This window comes from Myodes glareolus, chromosome 7 (assembly GCF_982192425.1).
Source record: "Myodes glareolus chromosome 7, mMyoGla1.1, whole genome shotgun sequence".
NCBI lineage: Eukaryota > Metazoa > Chordata > Mammalia > Rodentia > Cricetidae > Myodes > Myodes glareolus.
The window spans coordinates 95,191,091-95,217,742 of NC_142032.1; the positions used below are offsets into that span (position 1 = coordinate 95,191,091).

General features: G+C 46.5%; 1 protein-coding gene across 7 annotated transcripts in view; it reads left to right on the plus strand.

Annotated features, from left to right (window-relative positions):
- The window catches only part of Dennd2b (DENN domain containing 2B), a 190,146-nt gene that overhangs the window by 155,124 nt on the left and 8,370 nt on the right, over positions 1–26,652 (plus strand). For all 7 annotated transcript variants that reach the window (XM_048460601.3, XM_048460604.3, XM_048460607.3 and 4 more), the window contains 11 exons: positions 4,004–4,140; positions 10,721–10,872; positions 13,487–13,702; positions 14,589–14,685; positions 15,526–15,570; positions 16,571–16,755; positions 17,474–17,583; positions 17,803–17,872; positions 21,309–21,386; positions 21,885–22,025; positions 25,921–26,069. In XM_048460601.3, the coding sequence (XP_048316558.3) occupies positions 4,004–4,140; positions 10,721–10,872; positions 13,487–13,702; positions 14,589–14,685; positions 15,526–15,570; positions 16,571–16,755; positions 17,474–17,583; positions 17,803–17,872; positions 21,309–21,386; positions 21,885–22,025; positions 25,921–26,069 (1,380 nt within the window). The remainder of the gene's footprint in view (positions 1–4,003; positions 4,141–10,720; positions 10,873–13,486; positions 13,703–14,588; positions 14,686–15,525; positions 15,571–16,570; positions 16,756–17,473; positions 17,584–17,802; positions 17,873–21,308; positions 21,387–21,884; positions 22,026–25,920; positions 26,070–26,652) is intronic.

The window sequence follows — 26,652 nt, forward strand, 5'->3', positions numbered from 1 at the left end:
GAGAGAGAGAGAGAGAGAGAAACAGAGAGAGAAACAGAGAGAGAAAACAGAGAGAGAAAGCTGCTCTTGGCAGTGCTGGGTACTGAAGCTATTGGCTAGGTTTGTTGGTGTGAGCTAACTATGTTAAAGATTCCTTACATCACTAGAAGAAAGTTAAAGCTATCTTCATTTCAGGTCTTCAAAAGAAAAATATTAGCCTCACAACCACATGAAGTGCTGTGCTAAAAATTAATTTTTAAAACAGTTTTTAATGATTTATATTTATTTTACATACATTGGTATTTTGTCTGCATGCTTATCTGTTGGATCCCCTGGTACTGGAGTTACAGACTGTAGTAGGCTGCCATGTGGGTGCTAGGAATTGAACTCAGGGCCTCTAGAAGAGCAACCTGTGCTCTTAATGGATAAACCATCTCTCCAGACCCCTGAAAATTGATTTCTTAAAGTGAAATTGTACCAGAGGATTACATTTTATCATTAATACAGGGATGTTGACAAATTCAATGTGATTCCTTTCTCTTGAGAGCCTCCAGCCTGGACAGATGCCCTGGTTCTGTTTCAAAGGGTGGTACTTGGATCCTGAAAGAGAAATATGGGAAAGTATTTCACTAGCTTCTTGGCGAAATCTAAGAACTACCTTTTCTGGTTTCTGGTCAGTCCTGGCGCTTTGGGTCCTGAACTAGCAGGGACAACTCCTAGGTGTGACATGTAATATGGAGTTGGTAAAAGTTGAAAGATACCTGTTAACCTAATTCTGTGGCAGGTTGGAAGCAAGCATTCTTTGGAATTCTTACCTTTAACTTATACATCCCAAGATTGCTTCTCTTCTGAGAATCTTCTAATATGTTACCATTCTTCATGCTTCATCCAACATATCCCTTCTCAAATACAGAGTTTCCATGTGTGGAGGGAGAATCACAAAGTTTCAGACTCCTGAGCAGGATATCTTATGGCTGTGTACAGGCTTATGCTTTGACCTTTCCCAGGAATGCTTATTGGCTCCTTAATTTACTTACCAGTCTGCCAAGTGAGCTTGCTTTGAACATATTCATCCATTTCTGCTAACATCCGTCTAGAGCCTGCTATACACCTAACCTTGTGCTGGTCCAAAGGACACAGAGACCAAGTCGTGGTTCTTCTTTCAAAGGCCTTGATGATCTGATTCATAGATAAATCGCAGATACCATGATATGCATCATGACCCCTTGCAGTGCAGAATGCTGTAGAGACTAAAAGGAGAAGTATCTAAATTCAGCTCAGAAGTAGGGAAGGTTACTCCTGGGGGTAGTTAGTGAGCCAGAGTTAGAATAACAGAAAACAGTTGGCTAGGTAGCAAGGAGAAGGGAAGAGTTGATCAACCCAAAGGTGTTATGTGTATTCCCACACATATCACATTTGCATGTAATGTATACACACACACGCACACACAGAGAGAGAGAGAGAGAGAGAGAGAGAGAGAATGGTGGAGTCCTTTAAAGAATTTTTCAAACTTTGGCCTGTGCATTTGGAGAAAAAGAGGAACAGGTCAGAAAGTGTGAGCCGTTGTGTTTGCTTGTCTGAACCTTGAGTGCTTTTCCCATGAGGAGGACATGATGATAAGTTTGTTTATGTATGTCACGTGTGCTTCTAAAAGACTTATTTTAAAGAAATGTAAAACCCAGATACTTATTATATGCAGTCGTCAAGTGGGGGGGATAAATTTCTGAGGAAGAGAGCCTGGGGAGCTGGCTTAGTCGGTTTCATGCTTGCCATACAAGGATGAAGATCGGAGTTTGTATCCATAGCACCCATGTGAAAACTGGGTATGATACATGGCAACCCCAGCTGGTGGGGGTGGAGTCAAAACAGACATATTCCTGAAGCTTTCTGGCTAGCCAGCCTAGATGAATCGATGAACTCCAGAGACTGTGTATCAAAAAACAAGGCACATGAGAATGGCACATACCTTTAATTAATTCCAGCACTTGGGAGGCAGGCGGATCTCTGTGAGTTTAAGACGAGCCCGGTCTACATAGTAAGTTTCAAGCCAGCTAAGACCACACAGAGTGAGACCCTGTCTCAAAAGCAAGGTGAAGAATAATCAAGGAAGGTAACCATGTCTGACTTCCACACTTACGTGAACATGTACGTACATGCACACACAGCAACAACAGAATCCTGGGGGGAAAGTAGACTATATTTATCTTGATGAGAAGCAATGTGTTGGCCTTCAACATGGTACCTGTATAAAAAGTCCAGTATTTGACTATTTAGCTGGGTAGTATTGACCCTAGACAGAAGTTTATGAGTCATTAGAAATAAAGTACTTGGCCATGGATATTTGTACATATGCAGAAAGGAGAGCTAAAGACAGAATTCTGAGAGACCATGGCATTTTCTTTTCTTTTTTTTTTTACCACTGTACTAACAAGGAGAGACCATGGTATTTAAAAGGACATTTAGAACTGCTTATGGTGGTACATGCTTTCAATCCCAACACTCAGGTTATAGGCAGGTAATTTCTGTGAGTTTGAGGCCAGCCTGGTCTCTATAGTGAGTTCTAGATCAACTAGGACTATAGAGAGAGACCTTATCTCAAAATAACAAATATAAGAACAGTCTTTTAAGAAAGAATATCCTAGCCAAGCATAGTACTGCACACCTCTGCCTGCACTTGGAGCTGATGGAAGAGCAGAACGAGAGTACCAGGATAAGAAGTGTAGTGTTAGGTTGTTTGGTTGAATGCTGCGGAGGGGCTAGGCGAGCTTAAGAGGGTGGTCCTTGACTTGCAACCCAGGGCTCTCAAGATGAGTATTCAATAAGCAAGCAAGAAAGGATATCATTGAAAGAGGAAGGCACTCAAAGATAAGAAGTATTCAGTCACACTGTCTCTTTTTCCCCTAGGAGACATGAGAGAAATCCAGGGGATCTGTGTTGTGGAAAGAGAACCAACTCCTAAGTTGTCCTCTGACCTTCACATGCATGCCTAAAATAAGTAAACATATTTTTAAAATGGTCAGATCCATATCAAATGTACCTGTTCATGTGTCATCTCATTGAACTTCACTGCCTTGGATAGAGAGAATATAGCCAGAATCCCAACTCAGATAAGGAGAGAAGAAGACATCTTAGGGTCAAAGAAGCTGTGGTTCCAGTTCTACAGTGTAGGTTGTCTGGGGGTTAGAAAGGAACAGTGGGCTGGCTGGAGAGCCACTGCAACAGATTGTCCTCCTAGCTCTACTAAAGAAGAGTGAGTTCTGACTTTCTTTGAGGGTTTAGCCCTTCTTGTATCAACAAACCATCCTATACTATTTCTTCTGCCCTTCTAACAGCCCTGAACATGATCTTCCAATATAGAGCCCTTATGGTGTGCTCAGAGTCCTTGCTAGGAAGCTGGTTCATTGCTCTGTTCCTTTGGAAGTGGCAGACTTTTCTCAAGAAGGATGCTTTCTTTCTAAGTCTGAGAGGCCAGAATTGTGGTTGGAAGTTTAGACTCTGGAAGCAGGCAACCTTGGAAAATCTCGCCCTTGTGCCTCCAATCTTCTTGTTCGTAAATGGTACAGTACTTGCCAGCTCTGTTCTGAAGGCCAACGAGATGACTCAAGAACAGTTGACATGGCATCTGACCACTTTTTTAAAATCAATTATGTTTATTTAGGTTTGTATGTGAAGGTTAGAGGACAACTTATAAGAATTGGTTTTCTTTCTACCACATGGGTCCTAGGGATTGAACTCGGGTCATTAGGCTTGGTGGCAAAGTGCCTTTTCCTGCTGAGCTATCATCTCACTAGCCCAGACAGGATGTTTTTAAACTGTGGAAATTATTACCTCATACTGGTATTATAAAAGATGAACACATTGCAGTCACTCAGACTGGGGCCTTTAGACTATCTTGTCTTCTTGCTTGGAAGTATAGTAACAAGCTTGAGGAGGAAGGCCTCTGATTGTGACTGTTTCCCATGGCTCTTGCCAGCAACACAAAGGGATCTGGTCCAGCCAAAATGACTCTTGCTCTTGTCCACAGAAAATCCTTTGAGTTTGAGGATGCATCCAGTCTCCAGTCCCTGTATCCCTCTTCTCCCACTGAGAATGGTACTGAGAGTCAACCCAAGTTTGGATCCAAAAGCACTTTAGAAGAGAATGCATATGAAGATATCGTAGGTAAGCAATGGTAGAGGTGGTGGGGGTGGGCCTTCCCTAGGAGCTATGGAAGAGCTACTAGGAGATGCTCATGTGTAACACCATGGTAATTACCACCTTAGGTACTTTCTGGACTTGGCAGTAGAGCATCTGAGCTGATTAAGCCTAACCCTGAGTGAACTGAAATCCAGAGGGCCTTTGGGACCACAGGAAGGGACCAATAACATCATTTCCTTTCTTATGTTTTTGGAAGACTTGAGAGACCAATAGAAACTCTTCCTTAGCTGTGTACCCTTAGCAAATCACTTAACTCTTGAACTGTTCTTCTGTCAAACAGTGGCAATATGAGAATCTGAACAGTTGTACTAATAGTAAATACTACTTAAGATTGTTGTTAGGATGCTTAGAGAGATGGGTTAGTGGTTAAGAGTACTGGATGGCCTTTTAGAGGACCCAAGTTCAATTTCCAGCACCGACATGGCAGCCCCCAACTGTCTGTAACTCCAGGAGATCTCATGCTGTCTTCTGATGAGTACTACACACACATGATACACAAGTATGCATTCAGACGAATGCTTGTACACATAAAGTAAAAATAAATAAATCTCAAAAAAAAAACATTGTTAGGATTAAGTGAGCTAAGACTATGACACTGCCAGATTTGGTGTCTAGGATAAGCCTGCTTCCTGGTTCGAAGACATCTGTGATTTCCCAGTGGCTTAAGAGGCTTAAGAGGCTAGGGAGCTCAGTGGGGTTCCACCTATATTGTCACTAATCCTTTATTCCCTCCCAGAGACCCACTCACAGGGATTTCGGGTATGAATTTTGAGGGGACAGACATTCAGATGCATATCCCAGTTACAAATTCTAGAAAAAGGCAGAAGACTCCTTTGTCACAAAGGACTTTGTTATTTATGGCACAGCAGGCAGCATGAGCTCCATATGTCCCCAGGCTCCCTCTCCTTGGCCACAGTGGCATGAGGCTTTGGGAAGAAGACCTCAGTAGAGACATCAAACCCCACATTTATAGGAGACACTGGGTTTTGCAAAGACTTTTAGTAAATCATTGTTCAATCATTGCCCTGCAGAAACAGTTTCTGGTCAGTAAACAGATTGCCTCTGGCTGGGCCATCGACACTATCCTTGCTTTCTAGGCTATTTCCTATATAAACGCCTGGAGAATATAGTTTGGAATCATTCATTCTTCCAGGGGTAGATATATCCTTACAGCAACTGAACTAAGAGAAGGAAACAGGTGACTTCTCTTTCTCTTTCTCTAGACTCTGTTTAGGGCTGTGTCTTAGTTAGGATTTCTATTGTTGTAAAGAGGCACCATGACCATGGCAACTCTTACAAAGGAAGACATTTCATTGAGGTGGCAGCTCACAGTTTCAGGGATTAATCCACTATCATCATGGTGGGGAGCATGGTGTCGTTCAGGCAGACATGATGCTGGTATATCTTGATCAGAAGGCAACAGGAAGTGGAATGTGACACTGGGCATAGCTTGGGCATATATGAGACCATAAAACCTACCCCCACAGTGACACATTTCTTCCAACAAGGCCTTGCCTACTCTAACAAAGACATACTTCCTCATAGTGCCACTCCCTATGAGTTTAATGGGGCCAGTTACATTCAGGGTGTTTGGGGGAAAGTTTTTGAAGGTAGTGTCCTGGGCCTTCTTAGGAGAGGAAGGTATCTGCCTTTCATGTGTTAGGAGGACGTTTCTATTTTTCAATATTACATTGAGAGACAAGAAATGTAGGGACTGCTTGGTTGCTTCTTGGATGAATGAGGGAAAGCTAGGAGGAAGTACTGTACATGATAAAGTTGGGGTTGGGCAACTTAATTGCTTAATTGCTTGCCTAACTTCTGGATCTTTGGAGCCTTGGGATGAAGGAATGGGTGTGAGACATAGGAAAGACTGTAAGGTAGTCTTCAGGCTGAGTTCAGTGAATATGTTTTGTGGGTTGGGGTGGAGATATCCTCAAGAGTCTGTTAGGCCAATGCCTTGGGTGTGTTTTTGTTTTGTGTCTCCCACAGCAGCTCAGTCTGAATCTTAGGACCTAACCAGAGATGTTTGAGGAAAAAATACAAGGGAAAACATTTTCTTTCTATCAGATTCTGGTTGATTTTTCTATCCTCTTTCTTCAAAGAGGCTCAAGAATGTAGAGACCTCTTAGAGACTTCTAGAGCTTTCTTGCTGAACTTTGAAGGTCACTTCCTTTTCTTCCTCTTTTTTTTTTTTTTTTTTTTTTGCCTAGAATTGATCATTAGCCCTGACTTCTAAGAGCCTTGGTCTTGCCCAGCCTCTGCTTTGTGGAATTAAGACTGTTTCTGATTCCAACTGGATTATCCAGCTTTGTCCTACTTGAGGTCCACTGGGACAAAGGAAGCTGTGTTCTGGGCCATAGATGATGGATCTATGAAGGAGGCAGAGAGCACCATGAGAAGTTTTCATCTTGGGTACATCCCTTTGGCCTGGTGCTCCTGAACTGATAAACATTGTAGCCCATTGGCTCAGAGGCTAATAAGTCATCTTTGTTAACAGCAAATATGAGCAAGGCACTTTGGGAAATGCACTGGCCTGCCCACATCAGACATGATTCCTGAGGTACTGGGGAAATCTCAGAAAGGCTGAGATTTAATAGGCTGCTGATTTGCAATAGTAGGGTTCAAAAAGAAACTCGTTGCTTTGCTGCTTCCTGAGGCTGTTGATGAAACAATGAAAACTGCACCTTAGCAGCTTGCTAAGGAATAGTATAGAGTGGCCTCCACCTACCAAGTAGCCTGGGCTGCATTCCTGTTGAGTTTCCCACTCCTATGGGTTAGCTGCGGCCCAGTGAGAGCTTCCAGGATACTGTTCAGTGGGATGTAAGTCAGGACAGAGTCAGTAGATCTTGCCAGTAAAGCCCTTTCAGCTTTTTCTTTGCCTTCTCTCATTCACCCCAAGGCTAGGCAACAGTAAGGAATAGAAGGAATCTACCAGCATGGATGGTGCTGCAGCAGGAAGCAAAGCAACAAGAAGTGTGGCCCAGGGAAAGATGCCCAGGGCTGTTGGGAATTGGTGTCAAGCCTTGGAGGGTGGGTAACAGCAGTCTCCAAGGAAACTGGACCCCAACTTGGCCCTTTAACCTCCTGATAAACAGCTAGTTGAAGCCAGAGGGTAGCTAGAAAAGGAATCTACAGACCAAAGGCCTTAGCCATGGTTGCAGCCCTGTTAGCTTGGAGTATTATGGGTATCTTGGATAGCTGCACTCCTTTCTAAACTGTTATTCTAATTTATGAGGGAGTGGGGAATGAAAAGGGCAGTTTTCCTGTGTGACACCGCTAAGAGTGGGTCTAGGACCTGGTGGACCTGGACTCTTCTTCCAGAAAGATCAGCATGCTGGGATTGCATTCTGGCAAGCCTCTTCAGAAGAGTGCAGAGCAGAAGTAATTGGGATGCCTCTGGCCCTTATCTTGTCAGCAAGGCTGGGAAAGGTTGAGACCTCTGGTTTCCCAAGCCAAGCTTGATAAGATGTAGCTGCTCAGAGACAGTATTAGCTTACCCTCCCAATGCCCCGAGGAAGCCGTGTGGGCAGGGATGCACGTGAAACGCATGCCGTCTGCCCAACTCCGTCTCCCATCAGTACCTGTCATTCAGCTCTGGCCTCTCCAGCCTTCACTGTAAGCTGTTCTGAGCACTTTGTCACAGCTTCTGCTTTGGTGTTTACTTGCTCTCAGCAAATTCGGTTTATTGGCTCTAGAACTCACTATCTCTTTGCTCTTTGCCCATCTATACCTCCAGACATCTCTCCTGCCTGCAGAGATAGGTGATTGGGATTTCATCAGTGAAACAGTCCTAAGAATCACCAAGAGTGGATGACAAGTGTACTGGGCTCAGCCAAGGCTAGGAAGCAGAGCATGGCAGTCAGTGGGTTACTTAGAGTAGAGAAGAAGGAAGCTGGCACTAAGACTGGACAGAAAGAGCAGGCGCCAGAGGCTTTCCCTCAGAGGCAGTCCCAGCATGTGGAAGTTGGTGCTTTCCAACTGTCCTTCCTCAGATTGTCATCAGGTAGCCACACTGCATCTACTGCTCCTCTGGGCCTCATCTTACACTTTTTTTTTAGGAGCTTTAGATTTTATATCATTTTACAAAGCTCTGATTCTGAGGAAAGATGAAAGGAGAGGAGGAGATAAGGATGAAGAGAAAAAAGAATTAAACTTAGCACTCACAGCATGGCACTCAGACACTATTCGGAAGTTTAAAAATACCCGAGGCTTTGGTTGTGAGGGCAGGAGGAGGGAGCAAGTCCATCCATCCCCCTTGCTGTGCCCACCCTCTCTCCCTCCCTGTTCTAGGGGGCGTTTGATAATGTATAAATATTTTTGGTTGTGACTGAGGGAGGCTGTTGTCAAGCTAGTATTGAAAGGCCAGAATTGCAGTAAACATCTATAAATGGTCAGCTCATAGACCCAAAGTGTTGACTGCTCAGAGAACCTTGATGGAAAGGGATTGAGACTGGCCTTCCTATAGGTTGGGGATAATAAGGATTCTGGCCAATCATGTGACCCAAGACAATTTGAATGAGTGTGAAATAAATATAAACAAATATTTTTCCCCAATCTGGACAGTAATGCATTGGTCCTGTTTTACAGATCAGGAAGAATTATGCCCTGGCATCCGTCATCACCTTCACCTCACAACCTTGTAGGATATTTGTTAGGTGGGAACTAAGAAGTAGAAAATCCACCCCATTTCTTGCCGAAGTATACCTCACAGTGGAGTAGACTGGAAAAAAAAAAACTGCAGGGGAAGCTGGACTTAAGACTTGAGACAGACGGGGCCACTGGGCCAGCTTTTCTTAGTCAGCACGCTGGAATGAAGAAGAGTCATTTAGTGGTATGGTTATTACGGGAAGAGATCAGCTCCATTTCTGGGGACCATGTGGTGTTGGGAATCACTCAATCCAGCCCTAGCTCTTTTCTTGACCCATCCTTGACTCACAAGTTTTCAGAGATCTGTATTGTTCCTGCTACAGTCTGTAGCCTCACTCCCTCACCTCTATAAAGGCATTTCATAAACACATTGTGGTTTCTTATTTAATAAATAGATGCTACAGTTTAGGAGAGCCTCAGCTTCTCAAGGAATCTCTAAACATGCTGGGTTTGGACTTTCTCCTGTACCCTGTTTAAGGAAGTTGTAATTCTAGCAGCCTCTGTTTCTAGCCCTATAGGAGTGGGGTCTCAACTACTGTGGGGGATAAGGCACGCAGTCTGTGGGATAGGCATGGGGCTCAGCATTCACCCAAGCTCAGTCCTGCTCACAGTGAAGGAGCAAATCCTTCCCTAGGCATACTAACTGCCGCAGAGATCCCAAACAGTGGCAATGGGACTAGAGCAAGAATACAGAAAGATAAGGGGAGAAAAAGTGAGGGTTGTATTTGTAAGAAGTCTCTTTCGATCTTGTTACAACAATGATTTTATTGCTGAGATTAAGCCTGGACTGATGGTACAACATGACAGGTAGATATTATTGTACGTTAGAAAAGCCTCATTACTTTAATCCCAGCACTCAGGAGCCAGAGGCAGGTAGATCTCTGTGCATTTGAGGCCAGCCTGATCTACAGAGTTGAGGACAGCCAGGACTATATACAGAGAAGCCCTGTCTTGACAAAGCAGAGAGAGAGAGAGAGAGAGAGAGAGAGAGAGAGAGAGAGAGAGAGAGAGAGAGAGAGAAGAGAAGAGAGAAGAGAGAGAAGAAACAAAAAGCCTCATTATATATCAGAGAAAGGGAGGGACAGGAAAGGGTGTATATCAAAAAATCTTATAACCTTTAAGGACAGGGGCTTTCCTGAGATTTTCTGGTAGTGTCAGTACAGGGCCTATTTCTAGAAACTGATCCTGAGACACAAGAACTCTCCCCTTTCTTTTGGCCCAGGCTTCTTCTAAGCCTTTCACACTCCCCATGTCACTGTAGAAAAGTCTGGTAAATGGGGAGTGGTGAGGGTTCTCTCTTTGCTGAGATTAGCAGTAGAGAAGGTAACTGATGTTATGCTGAGAGAGATAGATGAACAAAGTTTCACTGAATGCTCATGTGGCTGTTTTGGCCCTCTGGTTGCCTGAGACGAGATCCCTTCCTGAAATACTTGGCGAGCAGAGGAGGGGGATAGAGGGGGATCTGGCAAAGCTCTGCTCCCTCAAGTTCTTCGAGTTCTTTCACGCTCACCCCTGAAAGTGGATCCAGGGAGATCCATGGAGAGCTGAGTACGGGGACAGTTAAGGGATCTCTAAAACCCTTTCCGGAAGTGCCAATCTCCAGGGCTTTACCAGCACAAGGGCTAGAGCCAGGGACAGATTTGTGGTGTCAGCTTTGTCCTCTGCCAGTCTTGTGCAATCCCTAAATTTATAAAGCAGTGACCAGACAAGGCTGAGTACTGGAAATGGGGAGTAGGGCCTCTCCTGTGGACTTGGAGCCAGGATCTGTTTGTAGCCTCCCCACTGCAGATGGGTGGCTGTGTGACTCATTAACTGAAGCCCTTCTCTGTGGTTCACAGGAATTGCACTTGTATCTCTCGTTCTCTCCTTCCCTTCTCTAACCCTGCCTCCTTTGCAGGAGAGCTTCCCAAGGAGAATCCCTATGAGGATGTGGACCTAAAGAACCGAAGAGCTGGAAGAAAATCTCAGCAACTGTCTGAGAACTCCATGGAATCTTTGCACAGGATGTGGAATCCCCAAGACAGGAAGTACAACAACCCACCCATGCAGGTAATGCAATTCTGGGCCTGTCCTCAAGGGATAGGGTCAGCTTTCACTTATGCTCTTGTCCTGGCCGTCAGCCGGCAGAGAAGGTTGCTTAGGAGAGACCTGTGTGCCTATTGCCTTCTGCCATGTTGAAACTGCTGTGGACTATTGAGATGTGTCTTTAGGCCATCCTGTCTTGTTTTCTCTTTCTCACCATCGAAGTTCTAGCAACAAAACCAAACCAGGAGATACCAAAGACTCCTATCAGTATTCCTTCCTTCAGTGGCAAACAGGAAGACAGGACTCTCTTTAGAGCCTTCACATTCTGCAACTCTGCTACAACTCATCTTGGTCCTGGCATTTGAGGGTCCATGGCCAGACTTAAAGAGACAGCCAGTATCAGGAACCTCTCAGAGTGCGAGGGCCCAGTAAGGGTTTGTGTGCTCAAGGTGGGTTCCAGCTTTTCTTAGTCTCTGTTCTCACTAGGACTTGGTGGAGGTGTTGCCTCAGGAAAGAGTTATGTACCTAGGGACTCCTACTATGCTAAAAGCCTTTGTGGGCAGCCAGGTAGGATGAACTCAGGGATGTTACTTTCCTAGCAATGTATGGATCCACTTCCAATTAGGCTGTATACTGGAAAGCTTCAGTGTTTATGGAGAAAGGGGTGGGTCTATAGATTGGGACTGGAGAGAGGGGTAGCCCAAGACATTGTAGTAAGGGTACTATTTGAGTATGATGCCTACCTTACTGAGACCTGGTGGCCAGAGCCTAGAACCCTGCTCTCTGTCTGGAAGACGTCACAAAACAGAGTAGACGGACAGGAGGGAATAAGGAGAAGTGTTTGGGAGTGGAGAGATGGCACAATGGGTCAAATCCTACTGTACAATGTGAAAACCTGAGCACAGATTCCCCAGAACCCAGGTAAAGCCAAATGCATTAGCTTTGGTCTATAATCCCAGTACTCCTATAGCAAGATTGGAAGTGGAGAATATGAAGACACTGGTGGGTCACCTGGCCTGACATATGCAGAAACAAATAATAAGAGACCCTGACTCAAACAGGGTGGAAGGTGAGGACCAGTACCTGAAGCTGTACTCTGCATGTGTATACCCCCATTCAAACAGGTACATATGCACACATTGCACACACCTTCAAAACAAAAATGGGCTGCAGAGCAGTTGAGAGCCCTTACTATTGCTGGGTAATACACACCTTTAATTCCAGCACTTGGAAGGCAGAGACAGGCAGATCTCTGTGAGCTCAAGGCCAGCCTGGTATACAGAGTGAGTTCCAGGACAGCCTGGGCTACGCAAAGAAACCCTGTCTTGAAAACAACAACAACAACAAACAAAAATTACTATTCTTATAGAGAACCCAGGTTTGATTCTCAACACCCACATGGCAGCTCACAACTCTCTGTAACTCCAGTTCCTAGGGGTTTAATGTCCTCATCTGACCTACATAGATACCAGGCACACATGTGGTACACATACATACATGCAGGCAAAGTACTCAACACGTAACATAAATAACTCTTAAAAATGCCAACAGTAATAAAGATGCATTTGTGGAATGGAGTGAATGAAGGGAGGGAGGGAGGGAGAGAGAGGTGGGGGGAGAAAGAAAGAAAGATGAAAGGCCCAAAGAAACTTTCAGACAAGCTCATTCTGGTCTTGCCAGGAAGCAGGAAAAGCCAGCAGGGCAGGAAAACAGGCTGGCTGTCTCTGACCTACCCAAGTCACTCTTTAACTGGACAGATGAAAGGACCTGCAAGATTATAATGTTCTGCAGAAAAAATACATAAATGGTTTCTTCATGTGGTGGTTTTAATAAAGCATCTATCCTTTTGATGGACTTTGGTCAAATAGGCTTCCATTGGGTTTGTATTCCTAGCCTGATTGGCTTGAAAAAGATATTGGCTGTGGACAGGAAGGAGGATTTGTTGAAAAATGAGGAGAGACAGAGTGAGACAAAACTGGGGTGGGCTTTCTCAGGAAGTACCTCTGATCCCAGAAGTCCCACTGTCAGCCAGTTAGGTGTTCTATACTGAAGAACATGAGCTGTTGATTAGGGACATACAGAGAACGAGGCACCCAGAGTGGCATGGTGAGAGGGGGGCCACTTGAATGTGAGATGTGCTTTACTCAACTTTGATAACCACTGCCCAAGAGCCCTGTTCTCGGAGGAAGCAGGGCCAGACTGTAAGGATCACAGCAGAGCAGGCTATCGAGTAGGTTATGGCCACTTCCAGGACAAGGATTTAAGACTGAAGAGGTAGGAAGACTGACTCCCTTATCCACAGTCACTAATCCTTGTCTCAGAGCTCTACAGTGCCTGGAGAATTCCTGCATTGTCTTCTCTTTCTGCTTAGTAGATGATCTCAAAAACCTTTGGATTATCTATTCTGTCAGAAATAGTGAAACTTTCTTTAAGGAAGCAAATATTTAATCTAGCCCTTAACTTGGTCAGTAAACAGCTAAAGTCTTAAAGGAGGAAATCCTAGTGTATTGGATTTCCAGCATGGGACCATGAAAGCTGAGGATGCCAGCCTTTTAGCCTCTATCCCCAGAAGCCAGCAGATGGATACTGACAAGACATTGTGGTGAGTCCCTCTCTCATACCCTGTTCCCTATGCCAGCTGTCCCTGAAACCCAGCAGTCAGTCCCTGCGCAGTGGGAACTGGTCAGAAAGGAAGAGCCATCGTTTGCCACGATTACCTAAGAGGCATAGCCATGACGACATGATGCTGCTGGCCCAGCTGAGCCTGCCATCTTCACCCTCCAGCCTCAATGAGGACAGCCTCAGCACCACAAGTGAGCTGCTGTCCAGCCGCAGGGCCCGTCGCATTCCCAAGGTATCCTTCCCACTTTGAGTCCAAGACGCTAGGAAGGTGGATGGGCAAGCAACCAGCTCTGCTCTAGCCTTCCCTTCCCCTTCCTCTTCTAATCTGGGCTGCTTCCTTAGTTCCCCTTGAATAGACTGAGATCCCCCCCCTTTTCCCTTTGGTGCCTTGACTTATCAATAAGATTGCACTAACTGCTTCTCAGTACTCTGATGTTAGGGGAGGGAAAAGACTAGTTGAGACTCCGTTACCAAGTATCATAGATGAATTTAGGTTCTTGTACACATAAACGTCTTTGGCCTTTCAGGGACCTAAAGAATCAGACCAGTTCTTCCTATGTCTTGAAATCAAAGAGCTTTCAGCAATGACTTATACATATGTCCATGTGGCCATTCCTTAGCCCAGAGCAGCAGGATTTAGCTAAATGGTATTTTTAGCTTGCAAACAATGCTTGGGTATATTGAGAATTTAGCTTCTTCCTGTCAGGCCCCAGGTTATGGCCCAGAGAGGAAAGGCTAGAATCCTTGTTCCTGTTTTTATATCTGAGAAGCTCTTTGTCTCAGTTGGTTCGATGACTCTTGGGACCCAGGAGCTCCCATCCTGTCTAGTTTGATCACAGTTCCTTCCTTTGCGAAGCTAAGTTTAGTGTTCTTATCTTGGGGCAGGAGCCCACTCCGAGGGCACAAGGTAGATGGAGAGCCACCAAACATGGTTGCTTGGCCTCCGCTGGGGTCATTTCAGTAGGAAGACCAGTGCTGGACCCAGCTGGACCAGTGAAGAAAGTTCTTGCACACCTGTAAGGGAAAGAATGGGTTCATAGTTTATCTTCATGGAAGTAAGGGCAGCTAGTGTTAGAACTGTTTCACCCTTTCTGCTTTTTGTTTTTGTTTTAAACCAGCTTGTCCAAAGAATTAACTCTATCTATAATGCCAAGAGAGGAAAGAAGAGGTTAAAAAAGCTGTCTATGTCCAGCCTTGAGACATCATCATTGAGAGGTAGGCATTGATGTCTAAGCTGGGTGACTTTTGGGGGTCCATGAACATCAGGAATGGGGTAAGATGTGGATTGACTTCATATTATTTTATATGGGCTAGTAATGGAATCCTTCTACCTTCTAGGAGGATACATCCCCTCCAGAAAATGTGTACATAAGTAGGAGGGCCCAAGAGGAAATTAGCTCTGGGATAGTTTCCTTCTTTGGACTATGAGGCCCTGAATTAGGACATATGGGAATCTGCTTTGGACAAAAGAAAAGGCCAGAGTTACTGGGCGCTGCTGTCTGTTTTCCATTTAAAATCTTGGGCTGTCTGAGACAGGGCCTTTGTATTCCAGGCATCTAGGCCTCTCTGCTGGCTCTGCCTCCAACTCAGGCTCTCAGCTTCACCCAGATCAGCCTGGGGTAGGTGTTTGCGTATAGATTAGTATTTAAGATCTGACCTCTGAGTTATTCTGGTCCCAGACCACTTACCTCCTGCCCTCAGATGTCTTGTCATTGGCCCAGAGTCATCCAGACTAGGTTTATGTCTATTCCTTATAAGAAAAGTTTGGAGGCAGGAAGGTCAGCAAAACAACTCAGCAGGAAAATGCACTTGCTGTCAAGCCTGGCAACCTATATTTGATCCACAAAACATACATCAACTCCTGCAAGCTGCCCTCTCGCTTCCACATGAACATGGTTACATGCATACACCTGTATGCTTCCCCCCACACACATACATGATAAATGAATGTTAAAAGAAAACAAACTTTTTTTTTCAAGCTGGGAGGTGGACTCCACAAATATTTGCTGCAGGCGAGGGCCTTGGCAACTGTATGTGCCTGTTGTTACTTTTCAGATGAGAACAGTGAAAGCGAGAGTGACTCTGATGACAGGTTCAAAGGTAAGGCTGCTACTCCTCCCAACCCAGGGAATCAGCCCTTCCTTCGGCATACATGGGCCCAGAGTCCCAGACTGGCCCCGGAGCATGGGGAAAAGTCAGCAGGAACACCAACTAACAGACCATCAGAGCAGAAGGCTGTAGAGTTTTTGGAGCTCAGTCTTTCAGTGTTAAGTGCAAATGTTGGTCTCTTGTTGCCAAATTTAAAGTAGTTCACTTTGTCCATTCTTCCCAAGCCATTGTCCATGGAGACTGGATACTAAATTTGCTTGGTAAATATTGTAATTCTGGAGGGCCAGATGTGGGTTCAGAGTATAATCAACTCTTTTAGTTGCAAGAATTGTGCTGAAATTGTCCTCTGGCAGCCTTGAGGCCCCCTGTGTGTCTCTCCTGTGGCTAGAGAGGAGACTGAAAAGGTCTACCTCCTTGAATAGGTTCCTGGACCTTCAGTGTTTCAGATAAGTTGACAAATCTCTTGTGTTTTCGCTACTGGGAAACCCTGTCTAGATCTTCCTTAGATAAGTAAAGTATGTAGGAGCTTGCTTCCTCCTCAAGGCCTTTACTGGTACCCAGACAAGCTGACTTTGGACTTTGAGATAGAGACAAAAGGCCCAACTATGAGGTCTCCAATAAAGGGTTCAGTGTTAAAGCCATTGTGGATATTTTACTTCCTAGTTCATACCTTCTGTGCCAACAGGAACTACAGGTATCTGCTAGTGGTACATCCCGAGGTGAGCCTGGTTTAGACAGTTCTGTTAGCCCCAACTCAGCTTCCAGGGTCCCTAGAAAGATCAACGTACTAGCTCCTTGCATTAGCACAGTCATTGTGTAGACTCAGATACAATACTCATCTCAAAGCCCTACCTTGGGGAAAAGTCAGATAAGATTTATTTATGCACGTAGAGGTTATCCAGAGATGGAGCCCTAAGTCAGGTGGATGGGGGTGATGGGAGGTCTTTGAGGGGCCAGCCTGCTTGTCTCCTAATGTGAGACCTGCCCTTAGCCCACACACAGCGCTTGGTCCACATCCAGTCAATGCTGAAGCGTGCACCCAGTTATCGGACGCTGGAGCTCGAACTGCTTGAATGGCAGGAACGGGAGCTCTTTGAGTACTTTGTGGTTGTGTCCCTCAAGAAGAAGCCATCTCGGAACACCTACCTCCCTGAGGTCTCCTACCAGTTTCCCAAGGTGAGCATGCCTGCCTGCCTTCCTGGCCTCTTCTGCTTGTTGGCCCATCTGGGAAGAAGAAGCCCTCTTCCTTCTTAGCTCCCCCAGTCACCATACCCCATAACCTCTTCACAGCTAAGAGAGAAGACAAGGCTTCTGGTGCGAGGGGCATTATTTCCTCAGGGTCCTAAGAAAGCATGCTCAGATGTTCCTCCTGTCACTCTCTAGCTCTTCTTCTCTGTCACTTTATTCATAGATAATCCACCCATTCAGGTTTGCAGTTCAGCATCCTTTAGTGTGGTCTCAGAGTTGCACAGTTTTTGTTATCTCCTAAAGAACTCCTCCTACTGCCTAGCAGGGAGTCCCTGCTCTCTCCCACTTTGTATCTTGGCACCACTCAGCACCACTCTGCTGAGGGGCCACAGGTGTCTCTCTCGTGCCTCTCTGCAGTGTTCTTTTCCTGCTCTGTACCTGATGGATGGTTCCTTGGAGCTTCCCAGCAGCGGAAGTGTCCCCTCTCTGATCTTCTCAGAGGCCTGGTGCAGCTGCTTCTTGCACACTTCTCTTTCACTTCACTTTGCTGGTCTCATTGAGGCGCCCTCCTGACCAGAATGGGCATCTTGTCCATTTTGTTTGCATCCATAGCCCCAGAACACAGGAGGAGATGCTTCTCAGTCCCTCCACCCGCAAGGTCCTTGTCTTCTCGTAGTTATCTCTCCCCTTATCCTCTTTCCTGCAGTTGGACCGACCCACCAAGCAGATGCGGGAGGCAGAAGAAAGGCTCAAAGCTATTCCTCAGTTTTGCTTTCCAGATGCCAAGGACTGGCTCCCTGTGTCAGAATATAGCAGGTGAGGCCTGGTCTAGCTATAGGAGGGAAAAGGACAGACTCATTTTCCTTCATAGTGGTGGACAACAGAATGGGGCTTGTTCTGGTCTCAGCCTACTTTCTTAAAGTAACCTGAGTCTTTATCACACACCTGAAATGACAGTCCCTGTTTTGGGAACTGTGTCCTGAACTCTCTTCATAACTTCTTTGATGCCAGACCTCTTCCTCTTCCCTGTTTCAGTGAGACCTTTTCTTTCATGCTGACTGGAGAAGATGGCAGCAGACGCTTTGGCTATTGTAGGCGCTTATTGGTGAGTAAGACCATTCAGTCCTCAGAGATTGGTGGGCAGGGGAGTGCCAGGGCATTTGTGTATCTCTATTAACCCTTCCGTAGCATTATCCTATGTGAAAGCCTTTGATCTACTGAACCTGCCCCTAGTTCATGTACTTACAGTTGAGGGGTAACTCCTGTGATAGCAGAGTTCAGAGTAGCCTGTCTGATTGGACCCTGGGATCTAAGATTATATGCAATAATAGAAGGGGTGCCTCACCTTCTGCTTGGTTGTGATAGCATTTTAGCTTCTGGACTTTCCTTTGTATTTTTTCCTTGGATTGTCAGCTTAGATTGCTGATCTCTAGTTATGATCATGTCAACCCACAGTTTATGTTTGTTCTTAAGTAGGTGGAGCATACCCTTATTCACTCAACATCTGGCCAGCCTGACACTGAGAGGGAGGAACCCTGCCCATGGTCCAGTAGGGCTGCAGTCTGAGCAGGGAAAGAGGTGCACACCTCCTTTGGGATTCTTGGAGAGATACTTTGAATTTAGGGGAAAGATACTGGGTTTTGAAAATAGGAACCTTTTTTTTTCTTTTTCTTTTTGTTTTTCTAGACAGGGTTTCTTTGTGTGACCTCGGCTGTCCTGGAACTCGCTCTGTAGACCAGGCTGGCCTCAAACTCACAGAGATCCCCTTGCCCCTGCCTCCTGAGTAATGGAATTAAAGGCATGTGCCACCACTGCCCTGCTGAATGTAGACACCTTCCCCCTACCCCAAAAGCAATCTCTGTTTCTGTCATTCCTGGGAAAGGGATTGTGGTAGAGCCACAGAGAGCCAGAGGAAGAACAGACCCCAGGGCCTGTCTTCCATTTCATTTTTCTTAGAGTCATTCATGGGTTGTTGACAATGTTCTTTGGTTTCCAGACATTAGTAGGAGAAGGTGTTGTCAGACATTAGTCTAGGGATGGATGGATGAAGGAGACCCTAGACAGAAATCCTAAAAGGGTTGTTCTGGGCCATCCATTCATCTACCCATCAGCTTTCATCATATAAACGTTGAAGACCAGGCCATATGCTAAAAGCATATAAACAAGAGCCGGGCAGTGGTGGCGCACACCTTTAATCCCAGAGGCAGAGGCAGGCGGATCTCTGCGAGTTCGTGGCCAGCCCGATCTACAAGAACTAGTTTACAAAACAGGCTCCAAAGCTACAGAGAAACCCTGTCTCGGGGGGGGGGGGGGGAGCATATAGACAAAGTTCAGCACATATCCTACCCTCAGTGTACAGTAGTCTAGTAGAGGAGGCCAACTTGTAGCATTTAAGGGAAGGGTTATGAAAGTAAAATTTTGCTTAGGTTTTGTGATTTTTCGAGAGAAATGCTTCACTGGATTTGTGTCTCTACCTTTAAAATATGCATGATAGCCTGTGGGGTATTATTATCTCTGACCAGTAGACTAAGAAATTGAAACTCCAAGGTGGAATGACTTGCCCAAGGTCACACAGCGGTAAGAGCCAGACTGATTCTCAAGTCCTTTACCACCAGTCTGGCATTCTTAGACCTCCCCCAACCCCAACAGAGCATGGTCTAGGGAGAAAAGGATATTGGGAAATTGAGTGCCTAGTGTGCTGTACTGAAGAACGGGAGGGGTCCAGATGCCAGGCTGAGAGCCAGGCAGAGGCCAGCATGTGCCTGGGTCCCCAGGGCCCAAGGAGGAACGATCCAAAGGCTGTCTTTGCCAGCACATGGATGGAACAGAACTGTACTCTTTTGCAGCAGGCCTGCTGCCCCCAGGGAAGAGCATGTTTGTCCTGGCGCACTCAGAGAGGGCCTGGGCTGGGTCCCTGCCAAGGGGGCTGGCACTGGCTCGACATTCCTGCAGATTGGACACAATGATTCTAACCCAAATCCCACATACTTGATTTAATCACTTGGGCTTTAAGGGAGGTGGAGAGTGGGGGAGGGAAAGAGAGAGGAGTAAGTTTCAAACCTAATATGGACAAAAACAGATTCTGCCTTCTCTTTAGATCTGTGGCCGTGGCCAGCAGGTTTGGAGACTGAAATAGCCCCATCTGCATTTGCTTAGCAGCCTGCATGAGGGACCAGCACCTGCTGCTCTGCTCCCTCCCCACGCGGCTTTGCCAGGCACTCCAGGCCTCTGAACCCAGAGGCAGCCATGGGGTCCTGCCAGCTCCTTACTGGAGAATGGACTCACCCTAGTCCTATTTGTGGGGCTCTAGCCCAAGGGCGCTCACAGAATATGTCTCTTTCTTCAACTACTCACCTTTTAAATCCCCCTTTTTTGTTCTCTTTCACTTCATAGCATACCTCTATCCTGTGTCTCTGTGTTCCTTTCCCTCCTTCCTATCAGAAAACAACATGCTTTGGAGGTAAGACAGCAAGATGAAAGACAGCACAGACTCCTGGCTGCTGCCTTCTATTTATTTGAGCTTAGGCAATGGCTTAATCTTCATGAGCTCAGCTGTAACACTGGATGATAATCCAGCTCTCATACTCCTTTTGTGTATAGGACCAAGGTTAGAACTTTGGGGTTTTTGTTGTTGTTGTTGTTGGTGGTGGTGGTGGTGGTAGTGGATTTTTGTTTATTTTTTTGTTTGTTTGGTTTTGATTTTGGTTTTTCGAGACAGGGTTTCTCTGTAGCTTTAGAGCTTTGGAGCCTGTCTTGGAACTTGCTCTGTAGACAAGGCTGGCCTCAAACTCAAAGAGAGTTTGCCTTCTGAACGCTGGGATTAAAGGCGTGTGCCACCACTGCCTGGTGACGAGGACTCTTTCTTATAGGAAACATTTAATAAAGAGTCATTCCCTTCTCTTGTCTGTTTTCATTTTGCTTTCCTTGAGCACAAATCAAGGGGAGAAAGGGGGTATTTTGCAGAGTATCCCACATGATGGTGGGGAGGATGTCCACAAGTCCTTTTTGGGGTCTGGAGAGATGGATGGTGATTAGGAGCACTTGTTGCTCTTGCAGAGGAGCAGGTTTGATTCCTAGCCCTACATGGTGGATCACAATCATCTGACCTCAGTTCCAAGGGATCCAGTGCCCACTTTTGGCCATCATCATCACCAGGCACACATGTGGTACATATGAAAACATGCAGGCAAAACACACATAAAATAAAATGAATAAGTCAAAAAAATTAATTTTTTAAAAAAATGACACAAGTCCTTCTTAATAACACATTTTTTAGGTAGCATCTTTAGGGATATAAATTCACAAATCACCTTGTAACCTCTGACAGCCACTATCTATGTTTTCCTGGGATAAAGGATGGAGACTGTTTGGAGCTTGGCAGCAGATTAGGTCTGCCCCCTGGGAATGATGGCCTTTCTTTGGGGACCTGGTTGAGCTTAGAAGATGTTTGGAGTCATCTCAGTACTCAGTTCCCAAGGAAAAGGAGCCAGATGTGTTCATGCGTTCTCTGTCTTCCTGTCTTTCTGACTCCTTGTCTCCAGCCAAGTGGGAAAGGGCCTCGACTGCCAGAGGTGTACTGTGTCATCAGCCGCCTTGGCTGCTTCGGCTTGTTCTCCAAGGTAAGAAATGCTCTTCTTCCCGGTCCCCCAGTGACAGCTCTCATAGGAGTATCTGCAGCTAACCTAGATGAGACAGCACACTACAGAGCAAGTACTAGTGGGCTCTCAGATTCTTGTATTCCCAAGCCTGGCGTACTGCCTAGCTGGCTGGCATTTCCCCAACTCCTATGTTGACAGTGACTGTTCTGTAGCAGCCCAGCCTGGGCCATGGGCAGGGCTGTAGCCCTTGGGGAAGCCAGGAGTACCCAGGAAGCTGTCTCACAGGTGCTCTTTCTTTTGCCCTGCTGTTCCCTTCTTGGGGACTAAAGCGGGGCCAATGAGGGAACTGAATGGTCACTAAGAGCCAAGAGAAACAGGAAGGGTACAAAGATCCTGGCAGGGCAGCTTTCCTGTCTCCAGGCTTCTGGTCAGAGGCCAGGCTGCCCTCTTCTTAGTCAAAGAAGTGGGGAAGGCAGTTCCCAACACTCTTTCTTTTTGGGCCGCTGGTGGTGGGCGCAGGTCCTAGATGAGGTGGAGCGCCGCCGTGGGATCTCAGCTGCACTGGTCTACCCCTTTATGAGGAGTCTCATGGAGTCGCCCTTTCCAGCCCCAGGGAAAACCATCAAAGTGAAGACATTCCTGCCTGGCGCTGGCAATGAGGTAGGGAACTGCTGCTGCTTTCATCTCTGGCCCTGGGCTGGTCTAGAGAAAGGCATGACCAGCCAGAGTTGCAGTCTCTAGGAGGCTAGAACCCAGCCCCTTCCTTGCTTACCTGGTCCGTACCCCTAATTAGGAATACAAGATGTGAATGCTGGAGCTGTAAGTATTGCTCAGTTCTCTTCTGCTAGGAACTTTAGCTGACGATTAACTGTACCCCTATCCATTTATTAAATATTGATTATGAGATTATGCCAGACCTTGGATGAGTCATGAAGAGTGACACAGCTCTATTCTCTAGGAGTTTCTTACCCAGAATGGGACCTGGTGTTGAATACTTATATTTATCAATAGTTAATTCTTAAGTGTGTGTAAGAGACAGAACAAGATCCCATGCAAATGTATAACAGGGGGTCCGCTTTAGGTTAGGGGGCCAGAGATGGCCTTCCCCCAAGAAAGTGCCATTTTACCAGGGGCCCCAGCAATGCATAGAAAGTAGCCAAATGAAGTGGTAGAGGTGGAGGAAGATGGTTGCAAGTGTGGGAGCCACGGGTACAGGACAGGAGCTGGAGCAGAGTAAGTGCTGCTCAAACACTGTTAGAAGATCAAGATGGCTAGAAGCCGGGTGACCAGGCCGAGGTGGGCAAGCAAGGACCCAGTCTCAGGGCTTGTGCCTGCCTGGTCAGGTTAAGAATTCAGGGTTTTCTGGGCGGTGGTGGTGCACAGCTCTAACCCCAGCACTTGGGAGACAGAGGCAAGCGGATCTCTGTGAGTTCAAGGCCAGCCTGGTCTACAGAGCTAGTTCCAGGGCAGGCTCCAAAGCTACAGAGAAACTGTCTCCAAAAACCAAACTAAACCAAACCAAAAAAAAAAAAAAAAAAGAGGAAGGAGGAGGTGGAGGAAGAGATGAGAGATGGAGAAGAAGAAGGAAAGAAGAAGAATTTGGAGTCTTATGTAAAGGAGGGTTAAGATTCACTGTGGTGTGTCTTTAAATTCTCTGACTGCTGTGCAGAGAATGGCAGGAGTGAAAACAGAGACAGTTAGGACACAACTGTAGTAACACAGCAGAGGAGAAACAGATTAGCAACGCTTAGAGCGTCCTTGGAAGTAGAAAGTGTGGAGATTCTTAAGTCCAACCTGCAGTTTTCTTTGTGGCCTGGGGAACAGGGTGGTGGGATCCTATCCTGAGATGGGAGCCTGTGGAGGATAAGAAGGAGAGATCTATCTTATAATTCAAGTTTGAGGCACCCACGAGAAGATAATAGCAAAGTATGTAGATAGGGAAGAAATGAAAGTCCAGTCCTAAGGAACCCCAAGAAGCAGCCCTGTGGTAGAGAGGTAGCAACTTGGAAGTTGGAAGACAGAACATGAGGAGAGGAAGTGGCTGAGAAGCCAGAGGACGGAGATCCTTAAGGCATGATGGGCCAGTCAGGTGCTCCTGAGGTGCAGCAAGGCACACTGACAAGGAGCAGAGTTCAGGTGGAGCCCGGGTGGCTGGGCTGGCTGGAGAAGTAAAAGACTGAGACAGCTCACGTACATAGCTCTTCAAAGGGCATGGCTTTGAAGAGAAGAAGGAAGGTGACAGCAACTGTGGAGCTGGTAGTGGAGTCAGGGTGAGAGGTGCAGAAAGGTGTTATTGAAGATGGTGGTTTGCATGCTGATGGAATTGGCCCTCAATGAAGACATTAATAATGCAGAAGAGGGAGAGACAACCGACTGTTACCTTCAAGGCGCAGGCAGTGGTCTACATGGAGTCTGTCTTCTCTTAAGAGAGGTGGGCAAGACGGTGGCTTGTAGACCTGGATTCTCATGACATGGCTTTGCTTTCCTCAGAATAGAAAAGAAGGTGGCATCTTCTTTTAAGAAAGAGGTGAGAAGATGAAGAGTCAGCTGCTGCAGAGTGGGAGGACTGACCTAAGGACCAGAGTGTGCAGGCAGTGGCACAGACTGAAATCTTCCTAAGAGTCTCTACACATCCTAGGATAGGAGACTTTGAGTTTGATGTGTTATCTGGGGCAGCATTGCTGGCCTTGCTTTGACAGCCCAATGGCATGCCCTGGAGTTCTTTGGTTCTGCTCTAATCACTTCTTAGGCCTCCATGGTTCTCTTACCTAGGTTACTTCCTATCCCCCAAGTCCGCTTGTTTTTGCCTGAACAGCATTTCCTTCTCCTTATAGATTCAAGTCACTCATGCTATAATTGACCTCAAACTTTCTTTACCCCAGAAGTGGGCAGGTGCCAGCTTCCCTTCTTAGATGCTCTGCCAGCCCTCTTTGCAGATGCTCACTGTGCCCTACTGCTAGCCTTGGGCTGCCTCACTCTGTTTCTGTGTGATTCCTAGAGGCAGTGGCAGCATGGGACTGGGGACTGAGGATTGAAAGCTGGAGAGCAGCACTTGTTGGGGCCGCTTGGAGTGCTCTCAGGAGGCAGGGCTACAGGGTTTTGTTATGTCTTCCTTTTCTTCCTCTTCCTCCTCCTCTGCCCAGCTGCACTTTTTGTTTTTGTAAATGAAGAAATTCTTAGCTCAGTATTGACCACCTTGAGTTCTGAAAAACATAAACAGGGATTCAGGAGGCTGCAAGAGTTGTGTCCACTGCCTTTCTTGACAGGCACTAAACCCCAGGGAGACCTAGTGGTCAGCACAATACAGGGGATACCCTAAGTGCTCAATGGTGTGTGCTGAAGGCATATCCGCACAATTATGTCATGGACCTTGTATCCTGCCTGATATCTATTTCCATCTGAAAAGGAGACATAACAAGGCCAGGTGGTGGTGGTGCAAGCCTTTAATCCCAGTACTTGGGAGGCAGAGGCAGGCGGATCCTTATGAGTTCAAGGCCAGTCTAGTCTACCGAGTGAGGTCCAGGATGGCTAGGGTTGTTAAACAGAGAAACCCTGTCTCAAAAAAAAAAAAAAAGAAAGAAAAGAAAAAAGAAAGAAAGAAAAACAACAAACAAACAAAAAACCAAGCAGTGTTTAGGGGACTGGATTGGAAGAAACCCTAGTCAGAGAGAAATGAGGTCCTGTAAGTGACTGGAGCAGATCTGAAGCAAGAACAGTCGGGACACCTGGGGACAAGCCCCTATAACACCATAAGGCCATAAGGGATATTTACTTCTTACCCCAATTCTCAGGAAGCCCAAATATCACTGTCGCCCTATAGATGCCTAGAGTCAAATGTTTCTCCACCTGTCACTGCTGGAGTCTCTTGGAACCCCCTCCAGGCCTCCAGAGAAAGGATTTTGAGAGCTGTCGTGCAATCGTTGGAATAGTCCTTAGAGGGAGTACAGCTCAGCCTGGCTTTATAAAGACGTTGTGTTTCCTTGCAAGATTTTAGGAATAGTCAGACCTTTCTTTATCCTTGGCACAGGGCCTAGGGTGGTAGAGATAAGGGGTAGGATGGCAGAACAGCCTATGGAAGGAAGTCTTCATAGCAGGAAAGGGAAGGGACATGGCAACAAGGACAACAGCATTGCCTCACCAGAGATGTCTGAGGCCAGAGTCCCTAGGTCCAAGACTGCACTCTTCCTATGGCCTACAGAGCAGTAGTCGATTGTGGGGTCTGATCAGCGTGCTGAAGGGAAAGGTGGCAGGAGGCTCATGCAAATGGGGCTGTGTGACTCCCTGACTATCGTTATCCGTGAGAGCAGTTAGCTGTCCCTGCTCTCCTCAGAGCCTGTATCTGGTCCCTTAGCCCCGCTAGCTAGAGTCTTCCCATCTTTACACTCAGCCCTCACTGTGGGGGCAGAGCTAGAGTCTGAGGGAAGAGGAGACTGAGTCTCCTGCATCATGAGATGGTTAGAGAACCTTGGAAGAAAAGAAAGAAAGCAGCCAGCAGCTGTGTGCAATCTTGGGCTCTCACCTAGTGGCTTCTGCCACTGCCTTCCTTTTCATGCAGGTGTTAGAGCTGCGGCGGCCCATGGACTCCCGACTGGAGCACGTGGACTTCGAGTGCCTTTTCACATGCCTCAGTGTGCGCCAGCTTATCCGAATCTTTGCCTCATTGCTGTTGGAGCGCAGAGTCATTTTTGTAGCAGACAAGCTCAGGTAGGGCCCAAAGGGTAAGGAAGGAGAGGGATGGGGTGGTGGCATACCCATTAATGAATTCAGCACATCTTTACAAAACTTGGTGTATGCCATGCATATGGTAATGGAGTGCCTGCTTATGCACGCATGTGTGCACATGTGCGTGTTGAGATGAAGATCATATAAAGAAAGGTTAGCAAACCTGTGAACAGAGAAGGGAGGATTGAGAACCCAATTGAGGACTTTGCCTGAGGAAGAAAAGTGATACTTTCTATGCAAAAGCCATGTATGGACAGATGCAGGAACAATTGTATAGGAATGGTAAGTGGCAAGCAACTCCAGCCAACCTGCCTTTGCAGGATGCCAAGTTTAGGGGTGATGGACTCCAGAAAGTGCTTCTGTCTGAGGGCTGCTAAGCTGCTCTGTCGGGGGGCTGGCTGAAGGAACCTTGGAGAAGTAGTGTCAGAATACTCCAAGGCTGGTTCTAGGGAGCTGTGGAGGACAAGACGGGGACTCGGGAGTATGGGTAGGATAGAGGTTATAGTCTTTTTGACAGGAGAGAGAAGCTTCAGAGACTGGCAGTATGGGGAGCTGGGGCAGCTAG